The 26,650-nt window shown below is 35.9% G+C and overlaps 1 protein-coding gene across 5 annotated transcripts in view; it reads left to right on the top strand.

The window, feature by feature from the left end:
- EMSY (EMSY transcriptional repressor, BRCA2 interacting) overlaps positions 1-26,650 on the top strand; it is an 87,037-nt gene that overhangs the window by 47,426 nt on the left and 12,961 nt on the right. For 4 of the 5 annotated variants that reach the window (XM_023499686.2, XM_012545324.3, XM_023499685.2 and 1 more), the window contains 5 exons: positions 5,581-5,754; positions 8,698-8,896; positions 21,911-22,075; positions 25,098-25,253; positions 26,475-26,516. In XM_023499686.2, coding sequence (XP_023355454.1) covers positions 5,581-5,754; positions 8,698-8,896; positions 21,911-22,075; positions 25,098-25,253; positions 26,475-26,516 — 736 coding nt within the window. The remainder of the gene's footprint in view (positions 1-5,580; positions 5,755-8,697; positions 8,897-21,910; positions 22,076-25,097; positions 25,254-26,474; positions 26,517-26,650) is intronic. The other variant, XM_023499687.2, reaches the window with a different exon arrangement.

The raw sequence follows: 26,650 nt of genomic DNA, 5'->3' as shown, positions 1-26,650 counted from the left end.
GGTTCCTGGAAGACCATTGGGGATACTGGAGGAGATTTTTCCTCAGTTTTGGACTAGATGTTTTCTCAGATCAACTCTGACAGTCCATAATTCTAAAATTTAATTAATTAATTAGTTAATTAATTATTTGGTTCCATCTCCCTATTGTTTACTTTTTCTGGGTTAATTCTAAAGGTTGAGTAAATGAGAGACTAAATCTGGCTTGGTATAAAAAGGTACACTTAAAGGTTTAGCCTTGAGATAGCACTTATCAGTCATGGGTAGAAAATAGAAGGTAATAGCTTCTTTAAACGGATAATAAAGAACTTTTAAGGCATAACATTAATCTTGAGTGAGGCAACTAGCAGTCAAACATTAACTTTTATTTTATATCCAAGGAAACTGAGGTTGTGATTTGTCTGTCTCCCAGAAGTTAAGGAAAATCAGAATCTAACTAGTATTTTATCTGCTAGAGTTTCTTTCTTATTCTGGACATTCAGATTTTCATGATAACCTGATTTGTCTTATGCCTAAAGCTTGAGTTAAAAAAAAAAAAAAAACTGTATTAGTATAGAATAGAGAGGGAAGGCATGAATAGATAATAGTTTCTATGAGAAATTCTTGTTAGTTCTAGAGAACTGAAAGCTCAAAATGATTTAACAGTTTGATTAGTAAATTATACTAATGTGATGTTAGAATATGTTAAAAGAGTATAATGTCCAGGATAGAGGGTATTGTGTTCAGTTCTAGGCTCACATTTTAGGAATAGCAATGATAATCTAGATTTCATTCAGAGGAAGGTGACCAAGATGGTTAGGGGACTGGACAACCAACACTGTAAGAGAAACATTGAAGGAATTAAGGATATTTATACTGGAGAGGACTTAGGGAAGTCATGATCATTATTAAATAGTTGGATGGCTTTTATGCAAGAGAAAGGTTAGATTTGTCCTACCTGGCTCTGGAAAGTAAAACTAGAAGCAGTAGGTGGAAGTTGCCAAGAGATTTCTACTTGATATAGTAAAAGGAAAAACTGGTTCACAGTTAAAACTGTCCTAAAATGGAATGGCTTGCCTCAAAAGGTAGTGAGTTTCCCCATCCCTGGAGGGCCTTATGGTGGAAGCTGACTAATCACTATAGAGAATGTAGAGTAAACTCCTGCTAGGGATTACACTAAATGTCCCTCTGAGATCTTGGAGAACTCTGTGGAGTTTCTCTGATTCAGTTGAGCATTTGAGGAAATGCATCAACCTTTTTTTTTTTTTTTAAATGTAAAGCAATATGGGAGGGATGCTTAATCAAATACTAATTCCTTCATTCTTCAAATAGTGACTGAGCCCTTACTGTGTGCACACAGGGCCCATTGGTGCTATGGGATTAGGAAGATATGTTTGACACAGGCCCTGATAATAAGTTGCTTATAATCTAATATGAAGTCCCTTTTGTAATTGTATGGATCCAGACATATTGTAATGTGAAACTTTTTCCCTGGATCCCATGACTCCACTAGGATATTGGGGGCAGCAAAAATATGAGAGCTCTTGGTGAGTTTGCGACTTCAGACTTACGTGTAGTAGCCGCTTGATATCCATATTAGGAATACTCATATAACAAATGACTTGGGAGGGACAAGACTAGCATCCATGTATAACAGGCTTTCTACTAAACATCCTGCAAGTTCACTTTGAGTGGATATAAATGGCTGTCTGTATTTGGACAAGATCCCCCTGGCCAAAATAATAGGTAAGTGTATTTTGGAAATGAGTAGATACCTACATATGGGCTATATCACATATGCCCAAAGCTGTTTCAGTAAAGATTGCTCTGTTTGTGTATGTATATGTTTGACAGAGAGAGAGGGAGAGGTTGGAGGTTGAGGGTGGGGGTAGAAATATATGGCAATAACTTTTGATACTTTAAAAAAATAACTAGCAACTAATTAGTGCTTTTTAGCCTCATAGTCAAACACATTGTTTTTGTTAACCTTTAACTCTGGAGCATGATATAGTGGAAAGAACACTGTACTGGGAACTTGGAGACTGGAGTTCTAGTTCCACATTTACCACTAAGTATTCATGTGACTTTAGGCAAATCTCCAGGACTTTTCTTGGCCTTGGTTTTTCCCTCTTTAAATTTAGATAATTGCACCAGTTGATCTTTTAGTGTTACTTCTGACTTTTAAATCATCTATTCAGTTAAAAAAAATCTTTATTTACAGATCTTTCAAATTTTATCAAAATAGCAGTTTTAGTTCCTGGCCTTGCAATTTAAAAATGAAGAAGCAAAGTTTTAAAAATGAAGGCAAAAGTAAAGATCAAGATAGATATAGTGATCTGTGGCATCACATTTTCCATGTTTTTAAAATTTCAAATAAGAAAATAGTTTGGTTAGGTTTTTCTTGTACTAAAATCTAAATGAACTGTCACTGAAGCTGTGAATAACTTTGGAATACACTTGGCTTTGGTCTGTGGAGAGAAAAATGGTGACAAGAGAATAGTGGTAAATTCTTTAGTGGTCATACTCAGAATGCCCTGGTGATACCTACACAAAGGAAGGAAGTATCTTGAGTTTTTCCTTGGACTCCTCCTTCTAGGGTTCTAACCTGAAAGGACAGTGGCCCATCTGCTTTTGGCTCATTATGATTTTATGTGACCACAAAAGAGCTGGAAGGATATCATTCTCCATTCATGAACTCATCCTTCTATCATTGCCTGAGACTTAGAAAGTGGAAAGGGCATTTGATGTAGAATCACAAGAGAGGGACCAGATCCCAGCTCCAGCCTCTGTTAATTCCTTAGTTTACAAAAATAAAAAATGGACTATCTACTTCAGAAATATTATGAGGAAAAGGTCTGTAGACTTTTGAGTGGTATAGTGAAGTGATTTGTTCACTAGAAACCTCTAGATGGCATAGTGTATAAAACACCAGACCTGGAGAAAAGAAGACCCGAATTTCAAATCTAACTTCAGACCCTTTTTAGCTGTGTGAGCCTGGTCAAGTCACTTCACCTCTGCCTGTCTCAGTTTCCTCACCAATAAAATAGGGGTAGTAATAACACCTACTTCACAGGGTTGTTGTTAGGATCATATGAGATAATAATTGTGAAGTGCTTGGCAAAACACCTGACACACAATACGCTCTCTCTAAATGTTAGCTCTGAGTATTATTCTTAGCTCTCACACTTAGTACAGTGCCTGACACGATAGGTGCTTAATAAATGCTTGTTTCCTTCCTTTCCTTTCTGTAGCACTCCAGTGGTAACTATACATTATCTAGATATTCAGTGTATTTCCCCTTTGAGTAGGGAACATTTAATCAGGATTTGTTCTATATCTAATACATTTTATAACTGGCATGCTGTATAGTATATTGTACAATGTATTTTAATTATGAGAACATGAGGAAATTCTGCTTTATTTCTTTATATTAAATTCAGTCTGTTAATTGAGCAATGGATAATTTTGGACATGTCTGGCACATTATATGATGTGATTTCTTTCAGTGTGGGGAAATAGAATGGATACAAAAAACCTGAGTTATCATACCAGCTTTGCCATTTATTAGCTGTTCGAATGTGGGCAAATAGCTTAACCTCTTTCAGTTCTAGCTTCTTCATCTGTTAAATAGGAATATGAATACTTTTCTAGCCCAACAGTGTTGTGGTGAGGATCAATAAGTCAGTGTATATAAAACTATTTTGAAAACTGTCAAGTATTATATGAACATAAGGGATTAATAGTCTTATTATAAATTCATCCATCAATCAACAAGCATTTATTAAGTACCATAAAAATGAGCAGCTAAGTGGTATAGTGGATAGTATACTATGCATGAAATCTGCCAAGTTCAAATCCTGCTTCAGACGCTTACTAAATTGTATGATCCTAGACAGTACATCTAACTTCTTTTAGACTCAGGTTACACATCTTGAAAATGGGAATGATAATGGCACCTAATTTACAAAATTGTTGTGAAGATCAAATGAGATTTTATATATAAAAATATATAATATATAATATACAAGATGCCCTGTATAGTGCTTTAAGGGCCTACAAAGATATTTTTATATATCTTAGTATATGTATATTACTGTGTATTGTGCTAATCACTAGGGATATAAATACACTAATGAAACTATTCCTATCTTAAAGCCTATATTCTATCATCCAAATAAAGGAAGATATCATAGGTTGAAGGATTCTTTCCTTGCATAGGAAGATTCTCAAATCTCAGAGAATGAAGGCATTTGGCCAACACTCCATTTTTAGGAAGTGCAGAGCTAGGCATTATACTCAGATCTTATGACCCTAATCAGTGCCCTAGAGCACTACAGATGTGAGAAGTAGTTATTACTAATGTCCTTTCTAATAAGATCTTCTTATCCTGAAATATTCATTCAAATTCCAACAAATGGTTGAGTGCCTGTTTATGTGCAAGATGTATATCTTGGTGCTGAGATGCAAAGATATAAAGGTAAAGTTGAGAGAGCTTCTGCCCTTAAATTGCTTACATTCTAGTACATGAGATTATACATTTAAATTTCTGTCATTCATAACAATTCAATAGTATCTATAGCAACTATTCAGGCAAGATGCAGGAAGTCTTTAGGAAAGAGTGAGCATTCCTGTCAAAAGAAGTGGGAAAATCTTCGTTGCAGAGTTAGTGTTCAAGCCAGCAGGGTAATATTTTAACAGGTTAAAATGGAGTTAAGACATTTGGTATAGAGAGCGACATGATCAAAGGTTTGAGTTAGAAGTGATGCAAAATTTGTAAAAGTATGTGTAGAACATTGTCAGTCCTACTCTTTTAGAAAAGACAATTGATAACTGGAGTACATCTATAGAAAGGTGACTAGGATCATCAAGATACTCAAGGTCACAACTTAGGAGGATCAGTTGAAGGAACTGGGGATATTTGATTTGGCAAAGAAACAACTTAAGGGTGACATGGTATCTGTCTTCAAGTATTTGAAGGACTGTCCTGTGGAAGAAGAATTAGAGTTGCCCTGATTGGCTCCACAGGACAGAACTGGGAGCATTAGGTGGGTGTTACAGAGAGGAAGACTGACTCGATGTGAAGAATTACGTCCTAACAGTGTTGTCCAAAAGTGGAGCAGGCTCATCTCACCAGAGGTCTTCAGGCAGAGGCTGGAACATCACTTGTTGGAGATGCTGTGAAAGGGGTTGTGCAAGTTGAGGGGGTGGCAAGAGATGCTAGTTACCTTCTGAGCTCTGTTCCATTAATGGTTTGATTCTGTGAACATCTTAAAAGTTCTGGTTCAATTCAAATTCAGTTCAACTCATTAAACATTTTTTGAGCACCTAGTATGTACAAAATCCTATGCTAGGCCTGGATATAGAAAGATATATGTGATCCAGATCCTGTTCCTGAGGATTTATCATCAGTAACACTGGATATTGTATAGCACATGGCAAGGAGCTGTGTGAAGTAAAAGCTGAACAGGTAGGTTGGGACTAGATTATGGAAAAACTTTAATGTCATTGTAAAACACTGTGCTGTGCTTCATAACATTTTTGTCTTTTCCCTTGCTTCTCCTATAAAGGTTCAAATCTAATATGCAAACTTCGGCTTTGCTTTAGGGGGAAAAGACCATTCAGGCAGTGCCAGCAGGAGCAAAACCAGCTATCATCACTGCTACAAGACCCATCACAAAAATGATTGTGACTCAGCCAAAAGGAATAGGCTCTACAGTTCAGCCAGCAGCTAAAATCATCCCAACAAAAATTGTTTATGGGCAGCAAGGCAAAACACAGGTATAACAGTCAAATATTATAATTTCATTTCTATGTTTTCTCTCTTGGGGTCAGAGATATCCGAGAATTCAAAAGTTTCTACCATATCCAATATTCCAACATTTGCATCACAGTGAAAAGAGCTCTGGATTTATCATCAGAATACTGCAGTTCTTATTCTTGATCTGCTGCTTTGTGTCATTGAGCCATTTACTTTTCTGTACCCTGGTTTCTCACCTGTAAAGTGAAGAGATTGAACTAAATGATGTCCAAGATCCTTTCCAGTTCTAAATCTTCTATCCAAGCAAATTACTTTAAGTTGTGGTTGAGTCCACTAAAATTTATATGTGATTTTTTTCCCTTAAAGCTAGTATGTCTCAGCCCTTAAGATTGGTTCCCTTTGGTTACTTCCTCAAAAAAACTATGATTTTGTGAATGTGATTATGAATTCAATAGATGCTAATCATATCTCCCCAGTCTTCTTAGATAATCATCTTTGCTTACTGAGAACAGATGTATGCATTGTTGGTTCACCCACCAGTGGTTCTCCTTTCTTCACAAAACTAGGCCAGTCCTTACCTCACAGACACACCATCCATTGCTTGACCAGTAATTGAAGCAAGTCCCTTCAGAACATTTAGAGGATGGTACTTTTTTTCTTTAAAAAAAAAAAAAAGGCATGTTAATGAAAACAAATTTTGCCAAATATCTAAATATGATTTCAAGATATCTGGAAAGTTTCAAAGGCAAATATGAAAAGAATGGTATCAAAATTGAATCAAGAGAAGTATAGAAGTGACATTTACATGGCACTCTACAATTTATAGATTTTACTTCTATATTATTTCAGTTGAACCTTAACACTGTAGGTAATACTAGGTATTCTCAACACTTAAAAATAGATTATGCATATGGACCTCAATAAAACCTCAACTCTTTACATTTTTGCTTGAAAAATGTGAGGAAAATAATTTAATTTGTATATGTAGATATGAATGTGTTTTTGTGGACGCATGTTACACATTGTATACATAGTAACTTAATATTTACCCACGAGTGTTATTTTGTGGGAAGGTACATTTATGTATATGCATGGATGTGTGCATTTGCCCTTGGATCTGTACATGTATATACATTCACACACTGTTTACAGGAAAAAGAGCCAGCCTTGAAGCTGGGAACAGTTGGGATCAAGTTCTGTCTCCTGTGTGACCCAGGGGAAATTGCTTAACCTTCTGAGTGCCCTAAGCCCCTCTCTAAGACCCTAAGTGGCAGATAAGGTTCCTGTTTGTATTAGTAGAGGGAATTTCTTCATCAGAACTTCTGTATGGCAATGAAACCATAGATTCAGTCACTTCTCCTAGAATTTAATAAAATCATAATCACAACTTGAGTGATTGTTTCCCTTCTGATTGCTTCCATCTGTATATTTGTAAAGATCTGTTGTCAATCTATTTGAAAAGGTATGATTGGAATGTGAGTTGGGTGTATGAATTCTTCTAGCTTTGCTTTGCATCAGTCTATATATCTTATATTTCTTTTTATTCATATTTTTTTTTAAAAAGGCACTTTGTATTCCATTAACATTCAGGCGCCATAGTTTATTCAACCATTTGTACCAGTTATGTAGGTTGACTTAATTTTTCTACTTTTAAAGATAAAGCAAATGCAGATACTTTGGCAATTCCTCCTATGGTAACATCTTTAGACTATGGTTCTTGAAGTAGGATTGCTGGATTAAAGAGTAGTTTCAGTTTTGTAGCTTTTTTGTATATTGCTAGATTGTATACTTCCCTCCCCCCAACTTAATTTTTAATCTTCTCATTAATTTTTTTCCTTTAAAATATTTTATTTTTTCCAATTATATTTAATGACAATTTTTAACAATTTTTTAAAAATAAAATTTTGAGTTAAAATTTTTCTAAACTCCTTCCCTCTCCCATAAAGCATTTGTCTTCTCTTTTAATCAAAAAGTGACACATCCATCCCTTTATGAAATTTATGAGCATCCCATAATTTTCCCAAAATTATATAAAATTTTCTTCCTTATCTCCAAAGTCTCCTAGTTACTTATTCCCTTTAGTATTTAATTTTTATATTCATAAATTCATATATAATCTTAGAAAAAAGAACACAGAATGTTAGAGCTAGAAAGTGATCTAGAGTATTAGAAGCCTAGAACTAGAAGGGACCTTAGAATAAAGGATGTTAGAGCTAGAAGGAATCTTGTGAATGTTGTGTTGGTACAAGCAGAGATTTTGGAACATTGAACATAAGGGATCATCTAGGCCAGACTTGTCATTTGACATATAAGGAAACAGATTTAGAGAGATTATCTAACCAGCTCTTGGTCACATAGCAGTTAGTGGGAAAATCCCATTGAAGTGTCAACTCAGAAAAAACAAAACCACCTCATCACCACTCTGAGATTTGTCAAGAAAATGATCATGACTCAGCTTAAAGGAATATACTTCTCATCTCACTGACTTCATTGCTCACTTCTCCCTTGCACTACATTGGCTGTAGCCCAAATATTTATACCCTCTTTCTATTTACTGTGAATGTTTTCATACTAGATGGGTGATAGGTATAAATTGTAATAATTCTTCTAATGTTTGTTGGGGTTCTGATGGTTTATTGATTCTCTATCCTGCTAGGCTTAAAGTTAATTCTTTGCAGGTCAAGATTAAATCTTATTCCTTGAGCATATTATTAGGAATCTTGGTTACTTATATGAGAAGTGTTATTTGGTAAGCTGGATATTGGTTTATATCTTTGAAATACAGAATAAGTTACATTCCCCTAATTTTGTAGGAATTATGCACAAAACCCATTAGGTACTTAGTTTATATTGTTTTAATTTTTTTTTTTTAAATCAAGATTAGCTCAGACTTCCTAAATATATGCTTAGCTCTTTAAAGAACTCCAAAATTGCAACTGGACAGATTTTTACCTTTTTTACAGGTTCTCATCAAACCCAAACCGGTGACATTTCAAGCTACAGTTGTTAGTGAACAAACAAGACAGCTTGTAACAGAAACCCTCCAGCAAGCCTCCAGGGTTGCTGAGGCTGGAGCTGCCTCTGTTCAGGAGGTGAAAGAAGAACCACAGAACTATACAGACAGTAGCTCCTCTTCCACCGAATCCTCCCAAAGCTCCCAAGGTAAGAGCTGTTTAACTTCCAGTTTCTCCTTTTTTTTTCATTAGTCTTAGTGAACTTCAGCTTTGTCAGCTCTGAAGTGGGATTACTGCTTTTTCTCTCCCCACCTCAAAAGCTTGTGAAGACCAAAATGAAGTACTATTATGCATACTAATGAAAACTGCTTGCATAGATTTTTAAGCTGTTAAGATGATAAACAAAATTGGCTTCTCCTACTCAAAATAAATGCATTCATTATCAAAGCTGGGGGGAAAAAACCCATAGAAAACATGTAATCCATCTTCCTCCTTTTAGAGATGAGCCTCTCTTTCAGAAAAAGGAGGTAATCAAGAACATTGCCAGGATCCTGGCTCTAGGCCAGGGGCCAGTCCTGTCCTTTTACTGAATCTCATTTTTTTCCCCTGCTTCAATAAAGATAGAAAACCTGATGAGATCTGTCCCTTAGAGCTGCTTGGAGAAAAAGCCTTTGAGTTTTTAATGACTGCCCAGATGAGCTGCTGTTTGTGTTAGCCATTAGGTTTGAGCTGTGACTAGAACTTGGCTCTTGGCTTTCCTTGCCTGGCCTTTCCATTGAGTACAGTCTTTCGGAGAGATGAGAACAGGTTTGTTTTTTGTCTTTCTCTCTGTAATGTGCCTGGCATATGATAAGCCCTTCACATGTTCTAGTCAGCTAACTGAATTGAGTTGAATTCATAGATTGATAGAGCTAGGAGGTAATTTATTGAGTCCAACCTCTTCATTTTACAGATGGGAAACTGAGACTCAGAGATTTACTCAAGGTAATATTACTATTTAGGGGCAGAGACAGGATTAGAACCCAGGTTTCCTGTCTCCTAGTCCTGGCCTCTTGTCTCACAGTCTAAATTGGTCTTAGCCTTTATCTTATTGTTGTCTTGTCATGGTTTTTACCTAAGTATTTAAAACTGTTTCTTAGAAGCTTGGGGTTTTCTTAGAGGGCATGGGGAACTCAGTCTATTCAACATGTTCGAATGTTTGATAAGAGGCAAGATCACTGAATGTTAAGAGTTGGAAAGGAGTCTCAAGAGATCATCTAGTCCACCCCTTATTACAAATGAAGAAACTACAGCCCAGAGAAGGGGACAGACTGGCTCAAGGTCACAGAGCTAGAAATGATCCCATGTGATGGGTAATGAATTTAATGAAACTTTCTCTCCTTTCCCGGACAATACTTACCAAGGAATTATGAAATTTTAGGCCATATTTTTGACAGGTTTTTTCTTATCTATTTAGAGACATAATTCACAAGTGATTAGCATTAAATCTATTTTCCTGTCTGTTTGAGAGGAGAATCGAATGCTATTTGAAGCCATTATTCTTGGACCTGAAGAGGGACAAGTCTGACCATGGGTGAGGAGTGAAAGAGGCAAATGTTTGACTAAGCTACACAGAAATATACATCTTGAAAAGTCAGAAGTCTATACTGACTCCAACTTGCTTCTTGAATCAAATTAAATTCCTAATCATAATCTTAAAACCTTTTAGCAGTCTCTCACTCCTTATGCAAGTCTGCCAATTACCAAAGCCCTCCTGGCTCCATTGTGCCCATGTTTAGATCTTCTGGTCCACTTATGCAATGTTGTAATAGAAAAAGGATTCTAAGCTTAGAGTCTGGCAATTGAATTTGAATCTTAGCTCTGCCACTTGCTTTGGGCAATCAGTTCCACTCTCTTGGTATTCCAGATCAAAAGTGTCAAACATATGGCCCTCAATACTCTTGATCATACCCCAAACCAGATTAAAATATAATTGAAACAATATTTAACAAAATGCAATCAAATATAGATAATATTCCATGTGGAAACTAAGTCAGTATGCAGCTTTCAGGGATCTTTATATACAGATTAATGGCCATAATTTCTATTTAAGTTTGACACCACTGGATTAGATGATCTCTCTAAAATCCCTTCTAGCTTTGCATTAAATAATCCTAATGGTTTAGTGGGAAGTGCACTAGCAGTGGAGTCAGAAGAACTGGAATTGAATCTTTGTCCTAACATTTTCTAGTTCAATGGGCAAGTTGCATCATTCCTCATCTGTAAAATAGAAGAAAATCCTTCCACTGCCTACTTTTATGTTGTGAGAAATGTACTTTGCAAACCTTAAATCACTCTAGAAAATGGGGAAAAAAAATTTGGGGGAGATAATCTGCTTTACTCATTCCTATTTCTCTTTGAGACATCACTTTAAATCTTATTGTGTCTTGCCACCTCTTCTCTTTTCCCAACCATACGCACCCCTTTCTGAGTAATTTCTGGAATATGAAGTCTTCAAAAATTTTCTCTTCCTGGCTCCACTATAACATCTATTCGCAACTGCAATTGATTATATGCTTATTTTATACGACATATGATAGAATATTGATAATCCAGCAAATATCTTCTGTATTTTGTCATATGCTGGTATTTAGAAATACATAATATCTTGACTTCTTCCTACCTTTCCAGCTTTTTATACAATATGGTGATAATGAACTCCTTGCTGTTTCTTTAATTCCATCTTCTGATCCTTTGCATTTTTATTGATTGTTTCCCAGGCCTGGAATTCTCTCCCTCCTCATTTCTGCCTTCTGGCTTTCCTGGATTCCTTCAAATCCCAACTAAAATCCCACCTTTTGTAAGAAGGCTTTTCAATCTCCCTTAATGTTAGTACTTTCTCTTTTGATTATCTTCAACTTATCCTCTAGATATCTTGTCTTACAAAGTTGTATGTATGTTCTCTTCCCCATTAGACTGTGAAATCTTTGAGATAAGGGGTTATCTTTTTCCTTTCTTTATATTCCCAGCCCTTTGTACAGTTCCTGAAACATAGTAGGCATTTAATAAGTTCTTGTTAGTTTGACTAGCAAGCAAACTGTTTTCCTATTTTACTTATATCCTATATTTAATTTTTTAATTAGAAGATCATAGTTATAAAATTTTAGAATTGAAAGGGATCTTAGAGGCAAGTTAATCCAAACTCCACTTGGAGTATGACTATCCCGTTGGCTTTACCAGCAAGTAGATATCTTAAAGATCTCTAGTTAGACAGAACTCCCTGTAGCATCTTTGGTAAGAAACCAATCTTTGTAATAGAAGCTTTTCTTCTGCAGATAAAATTAATTTTAAATTTCCCACATGAGAATAAAAAGGAGAATTGAAAGTTCTGCATCTACATAGTATATAATCTTGGCCTTTATACTCAAACCAGTGATTTTCAAATATAAATTTTTCATTTGCAGGTAACTCTTCTACACTTAGGGTAAATATCTCTCATGTTTTTTACATTTATTGCATTTCAGAATTCTGCATTACTGATTTTTCTTCTTATTGTTATTTTTTATTATATTTACCATTAGCTTGCTATGTGATCTTAGGCACCTGTGTTAGCTTTCCTTTGGCTTCCTTTTCTCCATCTGTAAATTGAATGTGTTATACTATGATTTCTGAAGTGTCTTCTATCCTTGACATTGTGATTCCATAATAGGTTATTTCTTTGAAATGGTTTGTTTTTCCCACAGTTTTCATTTGATCATAAACTATCTAGAACATAACTGATGTCTCCCACTTTTGAAATCTTCTTTGCTTAATTCTTCACTGTGTAGAAGAGAGCATAAGCATTCTGAATGATAGGGAGTAGGTATGTTCTGGCAAATAGGACCAGAGTTTTTTGACTGGTAATCCTATGTCCAATCTACTGTTTTTTCTTTGGAGCAAAGAGGATAGGGTAAGAAGGAGATTATATTTTTGATTTGAGAAAGGGACACAACATGATACTGTATAGAAAAGATACTAGATCTGAAGTCAAGAAACCAAGGTTTAAATCTTGGCTCTGCTACTTAACATTTGTGTAACCTGAGCAAATAATTTTCTTTCCATGGATTTCAGTTTCCTCTTTTGTCAAATGAAAAGGATTGTGTCAGGTAGATCTCTAAAGTCCAATTTTAAATCATATGATTCTGTGATGGCTAGCAGTTTCATAGAGGACAAATTAAATATTATACCAACAGAATCACATTGGTCAGGAATTATATTCACCAAGTAGTTGAGTCTCCATTAGAACTGATTTTCTTATTTTGCAAGTTTTCTAGACTCCAGGATGTTCCCTTTTGTAAAGATCTCAGCATTATTCCTAGATGATAAGACCTTTTCTTATGTCTGGCTGTCCCTTGATTTCCCTTATATATAAAATGGAATTTCAGTAATTGCTCTTATGGCCCCAAAGAGAAGAATTTAAGTTCATTCCTTGATGATTTCTTGGGATTCCATAATGGCACCTTATTGTTAAAAGAATAACCAAATGCAGGATTAGGAGTTAGAGCCAAGATGCCAGAGTAAAGTCAGGAAGCTGCTGAAGCTCTCCCAGTTTTCCTTGGAAAACATAGGAAGCCCAGACTCTGGAATGACAGAGCCTACAAAGAGCCAGAATGAAACAATTTTCCAGCTCAAGATAGGATGGAAGGACTTCAAGAAAGGTCAGTCTCACTGGGATGAAAGGGGTATGCAGATACCTCAGATATTGCCTAGGAAAGCCAGTGGGAGGGGGTTAATCACAATAAATCAGCAACTGAGATCCTTGGTCCTGACTGTAAAACAGTAGCAGAGCAGACAATTGGAACAGTCTCCAGTCCCAGCGCAGAAGACAAATTGTGAGCCTGGAAAACCAGGAAACAACAGGCAGGATTATGTCAAGCTACCCCCAGCACTGTAAGACACCAAACAGAAGTGGCCCCTGTGCTCAAAGCCAAGGCTGAAAGCAGCACAAGAAGCTTGAAACATTGCCCCTTGAGCCCCAGGAGCAAAGATTGACTTTAAAAGTCATGAAATAGGGGGGAAAAAAAAACAAGAGAGAAAGAAAATGAGCAAGAAACAGAAAAGCATTCTTAATCATAAAAAGCTGCTATGGTGAGAGGGAAGATCAAAATACCCTTCAGAAGAGGATGAAATACATTTCTACATATGAAACCTCAGAGTGGGATATTAATTGGTCTTAAGCCCAAAGAGCCTTCTTGGAAGAGTTCATCAAGGATTTTAAAAAATCAGAGAGATTTTTAAAAATGGGAAAAGAAATGAAAGGTTTGCAAGAGAATGTCAACAGCTTGGAAAGGGGGAAAAATTTTCATTAAAAAACACAATTGGTCAAATGCAAAAAAAAAAAAAAATCCACTAAAGAAAACATCACCTTTAAAAGTAGTATCAAATGGAAAAAGAGATACAAAAGTTAACTGAAGAAAATCATACATTAAAAACTAGAACTGGGCTAATGGAAGCTAATGATTCTATGAGACATCAAGAGTCAGACAAACTGAAAGGAATGAAAAATGGAAGAAAATGTAAAACATCTCATTGGAAAAACAGCTGATCTAGAAAATAGATCTAGGATAGACAACTTAAAAATTATTGGACTACCTGAGGCTATGACCAAAAAAAAAGTCTGGATAGCATTCCACAAGAAATTGTCAAGAAAAACTTCCCTGATATAGTATTAGGACCAGAGGGCACAATTCTCATTGAAAGAATCCATCAATCACCCCTGAAAAGGGATCCCACAAGGAAAATTGTAAGAAATATTGCTGCAACGAGATCAACCAAATCATTTCCAATGGAGCAGTAATGAACTGAACCAGCTATGCCCAGAGAAAGAACTCTGGGAGATGACTAAAAACCATTACATTGACTTCCCAATCCCTATATTTATGCCCACCTGCATTTTTTATTTCCTTCACAAGCTAATTGTACAATATTTCAGAGTCTGATTCTTTTTGTACAGCAAAATAACGTTTTGGTCATGTATACTTATTGTGTATCTAATTTATATTTTAATGTACTTAACATCTACTGGTCATCCTGCCATCTGGGGGAGGGGGTGGGGGGGGGTAAGAGGTGAAAAATTGGAACAAAAGGTTTGGCAATTGTTAATGCTGTAAAGTTACCCATGCATATATCCTGTAAATAAAAGGCTATAAAAAAAAAAAAAAAAGAAATATTGCTGCAAAGCTCCAGTATTATCATCTCAAAATACTGCAGACTACCAGAAAACAAACAAACAAAAAAACAATCCACAGCAATTCAAGTACTGAGAAGCTACAGTCAAGATTTCCCAGGACTTGCTAGCTTCTTCATTAAAGAATCAAAGGGCCTGGGAATACCATCTTCTGGAAGGCAAAGGACCTGGGTTTACAACTAAAAAACTACAACTAAAAAACTACTCAGTGAGATTGAACATTATCTTTCAAGGAAGGAGATGGATCTTCAATGAAGTAGGGGACTTTCAAAAAAGATGCAAAATGAGGCTGAAGACTCCCCTGTTCTGTATGAAACTACATTTGGTTTTTCTTCACTGGCTATTGTGTTACATTTAGCTTGGCCTTTTGGTTGACCCCAGTGCTCTTATGTGGCATGGGCAAGGGCATCATCAGATGCCCTCTGAGATATAAGCACAAAATACTGGAGTTGGAGTCATTGGAGTTTGAATCTTGATTCTGATACTGACTTTATGACTCTGCCAAAGTAATTTCATCTCTCTGAACCTTATTATGCTCATTTGCAGAATGGGGATAGTTATACTTCATTTGCCAATTAAACATGGTATTTTGGCAAAAACACTCTAGAAGTGTGAGTTACTACTATTATTATTTGTTTTTATTGAACATTTATTGATTAGAGTGAGTGTCTCATATCTTCCATTCAAGAAAAGATTTTATATTGCAAAACATATGAAATGACTTGTGGGCACTTAGATTAGGTTGACCTGCTATCAGTATTCCAGTTTCCGGTGCTGAGGTAGTCTTAATATTCTCAAAATAAGTGAACTTTAATAATGAGAGATTAACCTTGAGCTAGATAGGAAAAATGAGAAGATAATATAGAGACCCAGGCTTCATTACTTCCAAAAATGACCTTGACTTGGGTCCTCCGTTTTCTCATCCATAAAAATGAAGGAATTAAAAAAGATGATTTCTAAGGTCCTTTCTATCTCTAAAATCTCCTGCTTCCTTTTTGACATACTAGTAAGGAAAAAAATATGTATTTAGCTCCCTAAATTATAGGCCATTCTCTCATGCAGAAAATCCTGAGTCTACCTTTGGTCAGGAGCAGTGGTTCTCACACTTTTGTTTTCGAGTATCTTTATCCTATTAAAAATTATTGAGGATCTCTCCGAAGTGTTTTTGTTTAGATAAACAAATATATCCAGATGGATTATATTTATAGACATTTAGCATATTGGAAATAAAAACTATTTTTGAATTTGTAGACTTTCTAAAAGGGTTTCAGAGATCCCCAGGATTCTCTAGACCAGGGGTCCTCAAACTTTTTAAATAGGGGGCCAGTTCACTGTCCCTCAGACTGTTGGAGGGCCGGTCTTTCATAAAAACAAAAACTTTGTTTTGTGGGCCTTTAAATAAAGAAACTTCATAGCCCTGGGTGAGGGGGATAATCATCCTCAGCTACCACATCTGGCCTGCAGGCCATAGTTTGAGGACCCCTGCTCTAGATCATATTTTGAGAACCACTGGCAAGAGGATAAAGAAAGAAAAGGAGATAAGACTAGAAGAAAGGACTTAGGTGGTATTCAGTTTGTTCTGGTGTCTGAGAGTCTTCAAGGGTGTGGACTTAGGCATTTTGGGGCATTTAGGAATCCTTCTGGATCTAGGATCAATTACCTGGCAGCAGCAGGGAAAGAAAAATTCAGAATTTGTGAAGCATTTAGCAAAATCATGGTCAGCATAGAATTCAGGGAATGCTAGAGACAAAGGTGTTTGGTGTGCTGAAGTTGTCGGCATCAAGGTAGTAAGCAGTGGATCCTGACAAGGAAGACTGATTAGTGTCAAGAGCCAAACTAAGAGTCAGTGACTCTGGGAAGACAAGTCAAAAGAAGACTCTAATAATTGTAGATAAATAAACAGCATAAAGAAAGGAGTTCTATATTGGATTACTTGCTGTTTAAGGGAAGAGGGGAAGGAAGGAGAAAAATTTGCAACAGAAGAGTGAGTGTTGAAAACTGTCTTTGCATGTATATTAAAAATAAAAAGCTATTATTAAAATTTTAAAAATAATAATAATAAAAAGAAGAAAGGTGTTAAGCGTAATTAAACTAGGACCATGTCGAAAGTGGTTTCCCTTGAGACACTCAATAGGAAACAGCTATGTTACCAGAGGCAGCTAGGAATACAGTCCAGGTTGTGCTCTCTAATCAGGGGACTCTTTCAAGTAGCCACCAACTTTAATTGGTGCCAAACTTACCTACATTTTTAGGAGATGCATAAAAATCTGACTAATAGGCTAGGCAGGAGATGCTGATTGGGCTTTGCCATAAGTGATCATCTGGAAAAAATGAAAATATGATTCTCTCCAGACAGATGAGTTTATGACTTTTTATTGTTTCCTGGCAAGTTGATTCAGTGGACATTTATTAAGTGTCTATTATGTACAAAGTTCCATATTAGACTCTGGGAAGAACTTGAATAAAATTAAATAAGCTGCTTTTCTACTCTAATAGAACTTATAATTGAATAGTGCCAGAAATATTTTAGTTCTTGCTTTCCTAACTTATAAAACCACCTGCTGTACTGAGCATTGGGAGAGAGGATCATAGAATCCTAGAATTGGATGGAACCTTCAAGTGATCTAGTTATACTCCAACTTGAAACATGAGTCCTATCTATGATACTGTTGATAAGCAGTATTTCAGTGGTTATGTGAAAATTTCTTGTGATTGGAAAGTCATCTTTGAAGCAACCCCTTTTATTTTTGGATAGCTTTTAGTTCTTGGGAAGTATCATGCTGAAATCTATTTCTGTCTAACTTCTCCCCTTCTCCATTTTCTCCCACTTTTGCCTTCCACTGCCAAGCAGAACAAGTCTGATTCCTCTTCGTCATGACAACTCTTAAAATGCTTGAAAGCAGCTATTCTGTCTTTTCTCAGTGTGCTCTTCTTTAGACACTATCCATTGTCCCTTCTGACATAGTTCCAAATCCCTTTACCTTTCTCATTGACAAGATAGCATATAACAAGAGAAAAATAATGACTTTTAACATGTGACTTTTGAATTATTTATAGTATTCTCTGTGTAAACTATGTAATTCAACATATACTAGAGAAAGAATGCCAGATTTCATTTTGGCATTATAATCTTTTAAAAAAATATTGTTTGATGTAGACATTTCCAATGCTTTTCCTCTCCCACAGTTTCACTAATGGTCTAGTTCTCCTTCCATTTCTTTCTGTTTGGATATTTATAGTAACTTCTACAATTAGATCATAATATCACTCTTTGCCAATCAGTATTGCCTTGTGCTGCCATTAAATACTTGGTACAATAGTCAGAACATTCCAGAGGTTAGGGATTTTAGACTATATGAAAAGAATTAGCCATAATGTAGTAAAAAGGGCCCAAGATTTAAAATAAAAGGATGTGGGTTTGAATATTGACTCAATATTATTGATATTCTTAGACAAGTCACTTAAGCTCAGGGTTTAATTTTTCATTTGTAAAATTCAAGAATTGGATTAGTTAATCTCTGAGTTAAATTCTAGATATAAATCCTATGATCCCTGTATTATTGGTTCTCTCTTTGAATTTTATATGTTCAATTAATTTAGAAAAAATGATATGTATTACATTTTGCACATGGAATTCAGAACTGTTAGCATTGATTGTAAATTTCAAATCTCCTATATTGGCACATTATTTCAGAATTGCAAATAAAGGGAAGTTTTGTATCCTCAGAGGAGAATGTGATATTTGAGTGTTATGGGAAAAAATACCTTTTTTAAATAAGAAAGAACTATCAAACTATAATTACATTTTCTAGACCTTATTATGTGTTGATTTTGTTTAATTTTTCAGTGTCTTTTTACCTCCTCTTTGCCTCATTTGGGAACTTTTTGGCTTTCAGAAATAAACGATACTTAGAGGATTGAAAGTTTGCCATTGTTTTCTTTCTTTCTTTCTTTTTTTTTTAAATATCTCATCCCATGACTTGATTCTAAAGTCAGATCCTGTGGGATAGAGCTAATTTATCTGTCTCTTCTCTGCTTATCTGAATCCTGTGATTCCTTCAAGGTCCTTGTAAGGCCTACCTCTCTGAAGCATTCAACTCATTCCTCTTAGGTCTTGATAGTGTAATTAGTTTCCCAAGAATCCCATTTCCTTCTTGGAACCAATCATAGATCCTTACCCCAGATCTTAGTGCTTTCATTTTTACTAATTTCTGAATCTTCCCAGATTTCTCAGCTCCAAACTGAGGTCTCAACTCTTCTGACCCCTGAGATTTGGCTCCCTGAGTTCAGAGAATTGCTGTACCAGGTTCTTAATTTCCTGTTCTTTCATCTTTTCTTATTTTCATCATAACCAGATGCCCTACTCTGAAGTCTTTTCCCTCTTTTCTTACTTCTGTAATTTCTATACAATATAGACAATGAGTATATTTCTAGAGAAAGAAGGAAAGAGGGAGAGAGGGAGACAGATCAAGAGAGAGTGAGAGAGCTTCTAAGCTATATTATCTTTAGCAACAGCTCTCTGGGTTGAACCCAGTTCATTTTGCTTTTGAGATTTAGAACTTCTGGCTTCATCACAGAGAATGGTATTTTCCATTTCAGAATAACACTTCTCTGCCAATTTGGGATTTACCCACCTATGTGTGCTGAATAGAATATCATTGATCCATTCTGTTCTTTGCTATTTCCTTTCACTTCTTTCCTCTGACCTCCAAACTTTAAGTACCCTCATCTTTGCTCAGGCTATCCTGTTCTGAAAAATCTTCCTTCCCTTTGCTTATAGGATTCCTACTCATTCTCTCAAACTCAAGCTCAACTAAAATGTTTTTTTTTAAAACATGAAGCCTTCCTTGACTCCTTTGGATCCTTCTTTTTAGGACTTCACATGGCAATTTGTTTGCAACTTCATTTATCTAGCATGTGATATTCAGTGTTCTAATTATCTGTATGTCTTCTTTCTTGTTTGACTATGAACTCTATGAAAGGCAAGGAATGTTTTATCAAAACTTTTTAATTCCCCCAGGAGCTAATAAAATATTTTGCATACAGGAACAAGTACTATAACAAACATTTATATAGAGCACTATAAGATTTTCAAAACACTTTATACATGTTATCAGTTATTCTATCCCCAAATCCTGAGGGGTAGAATAGGTACAATTATTACCTCTATTTTCCAGATGAGGAAACTGAGCCTAAGAGACATTAAGTAACTTGCCCAGAGCCACACAGCTAATAAGTGTTAGAATCAGGTTTGAACTCAGGTCTTCCTGACTCCAAGTCCAGCACTGTAGCAACTATATGACTGACACCTTGCTGCCTCAGTTAGTGGTTGAATGAATGCCTGAAATTTCTCCCTCTTCATCTCTGCTTCCTGTCTTCTGTGGTTTGCTTAGAATCCTAATTAAAAGCACATCTTCTATGAGAAACTTTTCCTGCATCCCCTTTAATGCTAGGGCCTTCTTTCTGTTGATATCTCCGGTTTAATCTGTAGATAGCTTTTTTGTACATTGTTGATTGCATATTGTTGCCCTCATCAGATTCAGAACTTCTTGAGATTAGGGATTGTCTTTTTCCTTCCCTTGTGTCCCTCGCACTTGAAATGATTCCTAGAGTAGAGTGTACTCAATAAATGTTCACTGAATGATTACCCCTTGATGTCTTGTATTTTTAGGTATCCTTATGTGTGCATGTTTTATCTTCTCTAATGTAAGTTCCCAAACTTTCTTGGTTTCTGGCACCCTTTAGTGGTGTCTTAGTAATTTTTTACAGTGCCTCTAGATCAAAAGAAATACCTAAGCATTTTGTTTATGAAATACTTGAGCCAAACAGCTTAATAAATTTTTGTGTCCTAATATAAGTTCTTTGAAAAATAATGCACCCAAAGTGAAAGAAAAAAGGGCAGTTTCCTTTCCTTCTTAAGCAGAATTTCTACTGATATATGGGTTTCTGTTGGACAGTGCTCAGCTTCTCAGACTTTGAAATCATATTGGACATTGTCACCTTCATTTCCTATTCCTTATTGGTTTTCCTGCAGTGCTAACTTTTTAACCACAGCAGCTTAGTAAAAATCCAATTTCACAAAGATGATGTAGCAAGCAAGAAAATTTGAGAAGTTATTGACATAGCCAAAAGTACAAGTAAACAAAAACATATCTCACATACTCAAAAAATCATTAAAAAGAACAAAGTATGATTTAATGTTAAAATGATGAACTTCTTCCATCTAATTGTTCACATAATATCTGACAGATATTGAAAACTTTACAGTGCCCTTGTGTGGTGGCCCTTGGGGCACAGGGCTGCACAGTTGTGGAGAAATTGCATTCCTAAGAGGCAGGAGTTATACATTGCACTTTTCTGCATTAGACCCCTAATACAGTGTCTTTTCAACTACCCTAGAAGAAACAATTAATAACTTGATTAATTTCTATATTATTCAATAGATGTTTTAAGTATTTTTATGAGTTTATATTTTCACTTTCTTTTTACTTCATTCTCAACTCTTGTCCATATGCTTACTGCCAGATAACTTTCATTGTTAAGTTTTCTGTAGAGCGTCCCACAGTCTGCTTCATTCCTTCTCCTGGTTCTTTTATTATGTTCAGGATGCCATTTTCTCACTTAGGCCAATTATTGTTTTGTTATTACACGATCAGCCCTTCTTATTTGGCTACGCGTATCCTTAATAACATCTTTCATTGCTTCTCATGTACAAGTCGTTTTCAGAAATAGAAAGAGATTTTGGTAATATAAAAAATAATTTATTATCCACACATATGTCTTCATGTATATATGAGCAGGCACATCCATGTGAACACTCACATATAAAGTATGAAATGAAGTTAGTGAGCCCTAAATTAGCTTTATAAATTTGATTATTTTTTCTGTGTTATTTGCATCTAACATCAAGGTAAAACAAAAAAAAAAGTTAAAAAAACACCAACCCAGTGATTTTATACAAAAATCTTTGTTTATGAAGATTTTTTTGTTTTGTTTTTATAACTTAATATAAAACAGATTCCCAGCCTGTAGTTCATGTAATTGCTTCCCGGCGTCAGGATTGGTCAGAACATGAGATTGCAATGGAGACTAGCCCTACTATAATTTATCAGGATGTATCCAGTGAATCACAGTCAGCTACTTCAACAATCAAAGCTCTCTTAGAACTCCAGCAGACAACAGGTATGAATCCACATGCTATCTTGAATGAAGCACATCGTCTCTTCATGGGTTTTCGTCATATTTTCATTGTTGCATCTTGGGCATATTTCATTCCTTTGTACTCACCTGTCATCATTGATCCAACCTGTTTGTCTCTGACACATGCAGGTTCTCTCTAAAGGAACAAAGAACAAAATTGTTGACAGAAGAAAGAAAAAAATGAAAGTCTTCTCTTCTCTTCTTGCTCAACAGAGCAACCCTATTATATTCCAAAACACTGAGGAGCCTGTCTGTTGGGTATTGGCTTTAAGATAGTTGTTATTTTTAATCAAGAGGAATAGAGAAATAGGAATGGAGGGTCTCCTTCCCTTTCTTCTGATGTTATCTGAGCCATTTTGAAGTCTTAAAACTACGTCCATAGCAGCCTCTGCCCCTAGCCTAGGCTCTTGATGGAGAGGCACTGCAGAAGCTTGGTTAGTCCTACCCCTTCTTGAGATGTGTGAAGCCTGTTTGATTGATGGTTTCCACTTGAGATCTCAAGCAAGCATAAGGTACGTCCCTTCTTACCAAGGTTACTCATCCCCTTGTTGGAAAGTTCTGATTATCAGAAAATTGTTCCTTACATTGAATTGAAATCTATGTTCATGTCTCTTCCCTGTCGAGAATGAACTCCTTGAGGGTGCAGGAACTGTTTCATCTTGGTCTTTGTGGACAGCATCCAGTGCATTGTGAGGACTTGTTGATTTCCCCCATTTGTCCTAGGACTGCCCTCTGAGGTAATGCAGAATAACTCTTATTCCTCCTGTGCACATAGTAACTTGTTGTTAGACTCCAGTTTCTCTGTGTTTTCAGATTATGGCAGAGAAATTGTATTATTGATATAAACACTCTTCTGGATCTATAAAGTAGAACTTTGACAAAGGAGGTCTTCCAGTAGTTTGAGTAGTGAAATCTTGTTCAGTTATTAAAGTTCAGTTACTTTTAGTGTGGCATCAAGTTACACACACACACACACACACACACTCTCTCTCTCTCTCTCTCTCTCTCTCTCTCTCTCTCTCTCTCTCTCTCTCTCATACCTGAGTCTGGTGAATGTTTTATTATAGAGAGAATTTTCTGTCTTTCCTAAGCATCCAACAAGTCTTTTGGATTAAAATTCTGTGGGATTAGATTAGTTTAATGTAGCTCGTATTCTTGGGCTGCCACAGTATGTCTTGATGCCTCCTTGTGGCAGCAGTCATTCTGTCTTTTTGAGGGCTGTGGCCATGGTCCACGAGTTCTTACAGGGCCTATCATGTTAGAAAGACTGGGAACATGAACCTGACAATAGACTAGGTATGTTGGGGAGTTTGTATTTGGCCACAGCACTTCACAGAAATTGTCTTCTGAGCTTTAGAGTGCTATGCTCTGGGTCACAGGAGAGTTGTAATTGAGGAAACCCCAAGAATGGGCATATTATTTAATTGTTTATTATTTGTTGTTTATTGTCTATGTATAGCCTGGCTTCAAATTCTTTGCCTAGAACAAGACACAACAACTCCTTATCTATTCTGCCCTGCTTGACACAATCCTTTTTACCAGTGTATTGATTTCTCCCCATCTCACTTAGCTCTACAGCATTCCTAATCCAAATTCATAAGCACAGACTTAAAAAATAAAAAACAGTCTGTATAGTGCTATATACCCACAGTGAACCTTGTGTCCTTTACATATGCTGATCTTCATCATAAACTCATGATGTAATGTGAACAACATTATCCCCAGAGAAACTGAGTCTCCTTAAGGGCAGAGCTGAGTCAGATGCAGCTCTCCTGACTCCAGCCCTTGCTTTGCTTTCTTATTATGCAAAGTCCAGTGGATGGACCAAGGTAAAGGGGAATATAACTTTTCCTTCTGAGATCTTCTTCTATATCTTTTTTTTTTTTTCCTGTCTGCCACTGTATCTACAAAACTTGGCAGTACTGAGAAACTTGCTATTTTTAATTGTATGTTTTCATTCATTGACACATACTATTATGTGAAAAACTGACTTGTTATTCATTTGTTTTTGAGGTTAATTTTTATGTTTTAGGAAAACAAACCAAAACAAATGGTTAAGGCTAATTCAAAAAGTTGTGGGCAGACATAAATTTCATTTATATGGTCTCCAGGATTTTAGGCAAATAAAATCAGGAGCAGGCACCCTAGGAAGAGCTAAAGAAGAAAAAAATCACACCAGATTTTGCCATGATGTGTGCTTTTGAAAAACCAGAAGCAGTCCCATAATGTCTTAGAGTTGGACTAGGTTTCAGAGGTTATCTTCTTCAAACTATACCTTAAATAGAAATCTACTCTGTAATATCCCTAACAAATAGTCTTCCATCCTCTACCTGAAGAGTTAAGTGTGAGTGTAGTGAAAAGAATTCTGTTTGTAATCAAAGAACCTATGTTAAAACTTTACCTGTATTCCTTACAACCTGTATGATGTTGATCAGTTAACTTAACTTCTCTGAGCCTCAATTTCCTCATATGTAAAATGAGAGTATTGTACAAAATTGCCTTTAAATCTATGACCCTGTGATCAGAGGGAACCCCTCTTTACTTCCTCAGTAACCTATTACATTTTTGGATAACTCTTAGATTGCTAGGAAGTTTTTCATTATGTTGAGACTGCATCTGCCTCTTTAAAACTTGTACTATTTTGCCCATGACAGTGCTTGAATACTTGAATCAGTGTTCATATTCTCCTTAAATTGTTGTTCCTCTAAACTAAATGGCCCAGTTCCTTCAACATGCATTGTTTAATAGGTAGTAGTAGCAGGGGCACTAGATTCAGAGTTACAAAACTTGATTTCTAACCCCAGCTTTGATACTTGTTAGCTAAGGTGACATGTAAAAATCGTTTCTGATATCTGTGCTTCAGGATCTTCTTTATTCTATCCACTGACTGAGTAGTTTCCAGGACTTTGCTCTAGAAAATTTTTGTTCCATATCCCCAGGTGCTGCTCTAGTTTGGTTATTTGTCTGAACTGCAAATGAAATTCCTTCTAACTCTCTTGAACAGTGAAAGAGAAATTGGAATCCAAACCAAGACAAGCCACTATTGACTTGAGTCAAATGGCAGTTCCTATTCAAATGGCCCAAGAAAAGCGGCGCTCTCCTGAGAGTCCGTCAATTGCTGTGGTGGAGTCAGAACTTGTCACTGAGTATATCACCACTGGTGAGTGACAGAAAAGTCATACCCTAAGACTGGAAAAGCACCTCTTCTGTTTGAACCTGCCTTGTGTTCCCTTTTACTATAAACCTGTGGAAATAGGTTTTTAGCTCTCATTGAACTGGAAGTTCCTCAAGAGCAGGGTCTATCTTCTATCTGCATTTATATCCCCAGTGCCATACACATAGTCAATACTATGTGTTTTGGATTTCATGGTATTAATGATTATTCTGGAGGAAAGAAAGGATAAATATTCATGTATTCCTTCCAGGATACTTCCAGTGCTAGTTTGTATCAGTTTTAGAATATGCCCTGTTATTAACATCTAGAAAGGACAGATAGTATGTTAATGTAGTTTGTGAGTAATATAAGATTGTGAGATGATCATAAACAAATCCCTATATTTAGGGTCGTAGATGCAGGGGGAAAAATAGTATTTTGAATCAAATATTTTATTATAGCTATTGAAAAACAAATAAATCCTAGCACAGTTATTTAATATAAAGGAGAAATCTGGATAGCCACAAATCCCCCTACCTGCCTAAGGGTTATGGTGGAAAGCAAATGAAATATTTGATTAAAATGCATTTTAGCAGCAAAAAAGCTAATGAGATTTTTGGATGGCATATACAGAAAGGTTAAACAGGAAAGATAATATAGCTTCTCTTTCCCCTTCTCTGTTGAGACCACACCTGGAATATTGTTTTCTGTTCTGAACACTTCATTGCCCAAAAGGTTTGTGCAAATTGGAGGGTGTTCAGAGAATAGCAATGTGAATAATTAAGGGGCAAAGTGGAATAACTTATGAGGCAATATTTAAAGACTCTAGTCTGCATGGTTTTCTTAAGTGATGATTAAGGGAGAACATAAACTTCTAAATATTTGAAGGATGTTAATACCAAAGAAGGAAAGGAATTACTTGGCATTATTCCAGAACCCATAATTAAGAATAATGGGCTGAAATTACGCCAAGGAGAAAATCTAGTAAAAACTTTGTTTTAAAAAAAAATAAAGTAAATTAATAATGAGAGAATGTATGCTAATCATAAAGGGAAAGGTGAATTTTTTTAAAGCCTTCTCTTTGGAGACATTTAACATCAGGATTGAGAAAACAGTAGCAGGCTTGCTTGGGGATCAGTCTAAATGCTTGGGGAAGAACTAAATGACATAACAGTAAAGATAGAAAATGACCTGTGGGTTTTTTTTTTCCTTTTTTTTTTTTTTCAGAACGCACTGATGAGGGAACAGAGGTTGCTTTTCCCCTTTTAGGTAAGTAGTACACTTTTCTCTTAGTCCCATAATAGATGAAAAGTGGTGGTGTTAAAATAGATATTTTGTATGGATACATTCTATCTAATTTGATTAGATAGAGGAAGAATAAACTCCTGAAGAAAGGGAGCAAG

Source organism: Sarcophilus harrisii, chromosome 3 (genome assembly GCF_902635505.1).
Source record: "Sarcophilus harrisii chromosome 3, mSarHar1.11, whole genome shotgun sequence".
Taxonomy (NCBI): Eukaryota; Metazoa; Chordata; class Mammalia; order Dasyuromorphia; family Dasyuridae; genus Sarcophilus; species Sarcophilus harrisii.
Note: the sequence above shows the minus strand (reverse complement) of the source record. Positions and strands in the feature narration are given on the sequence as shown.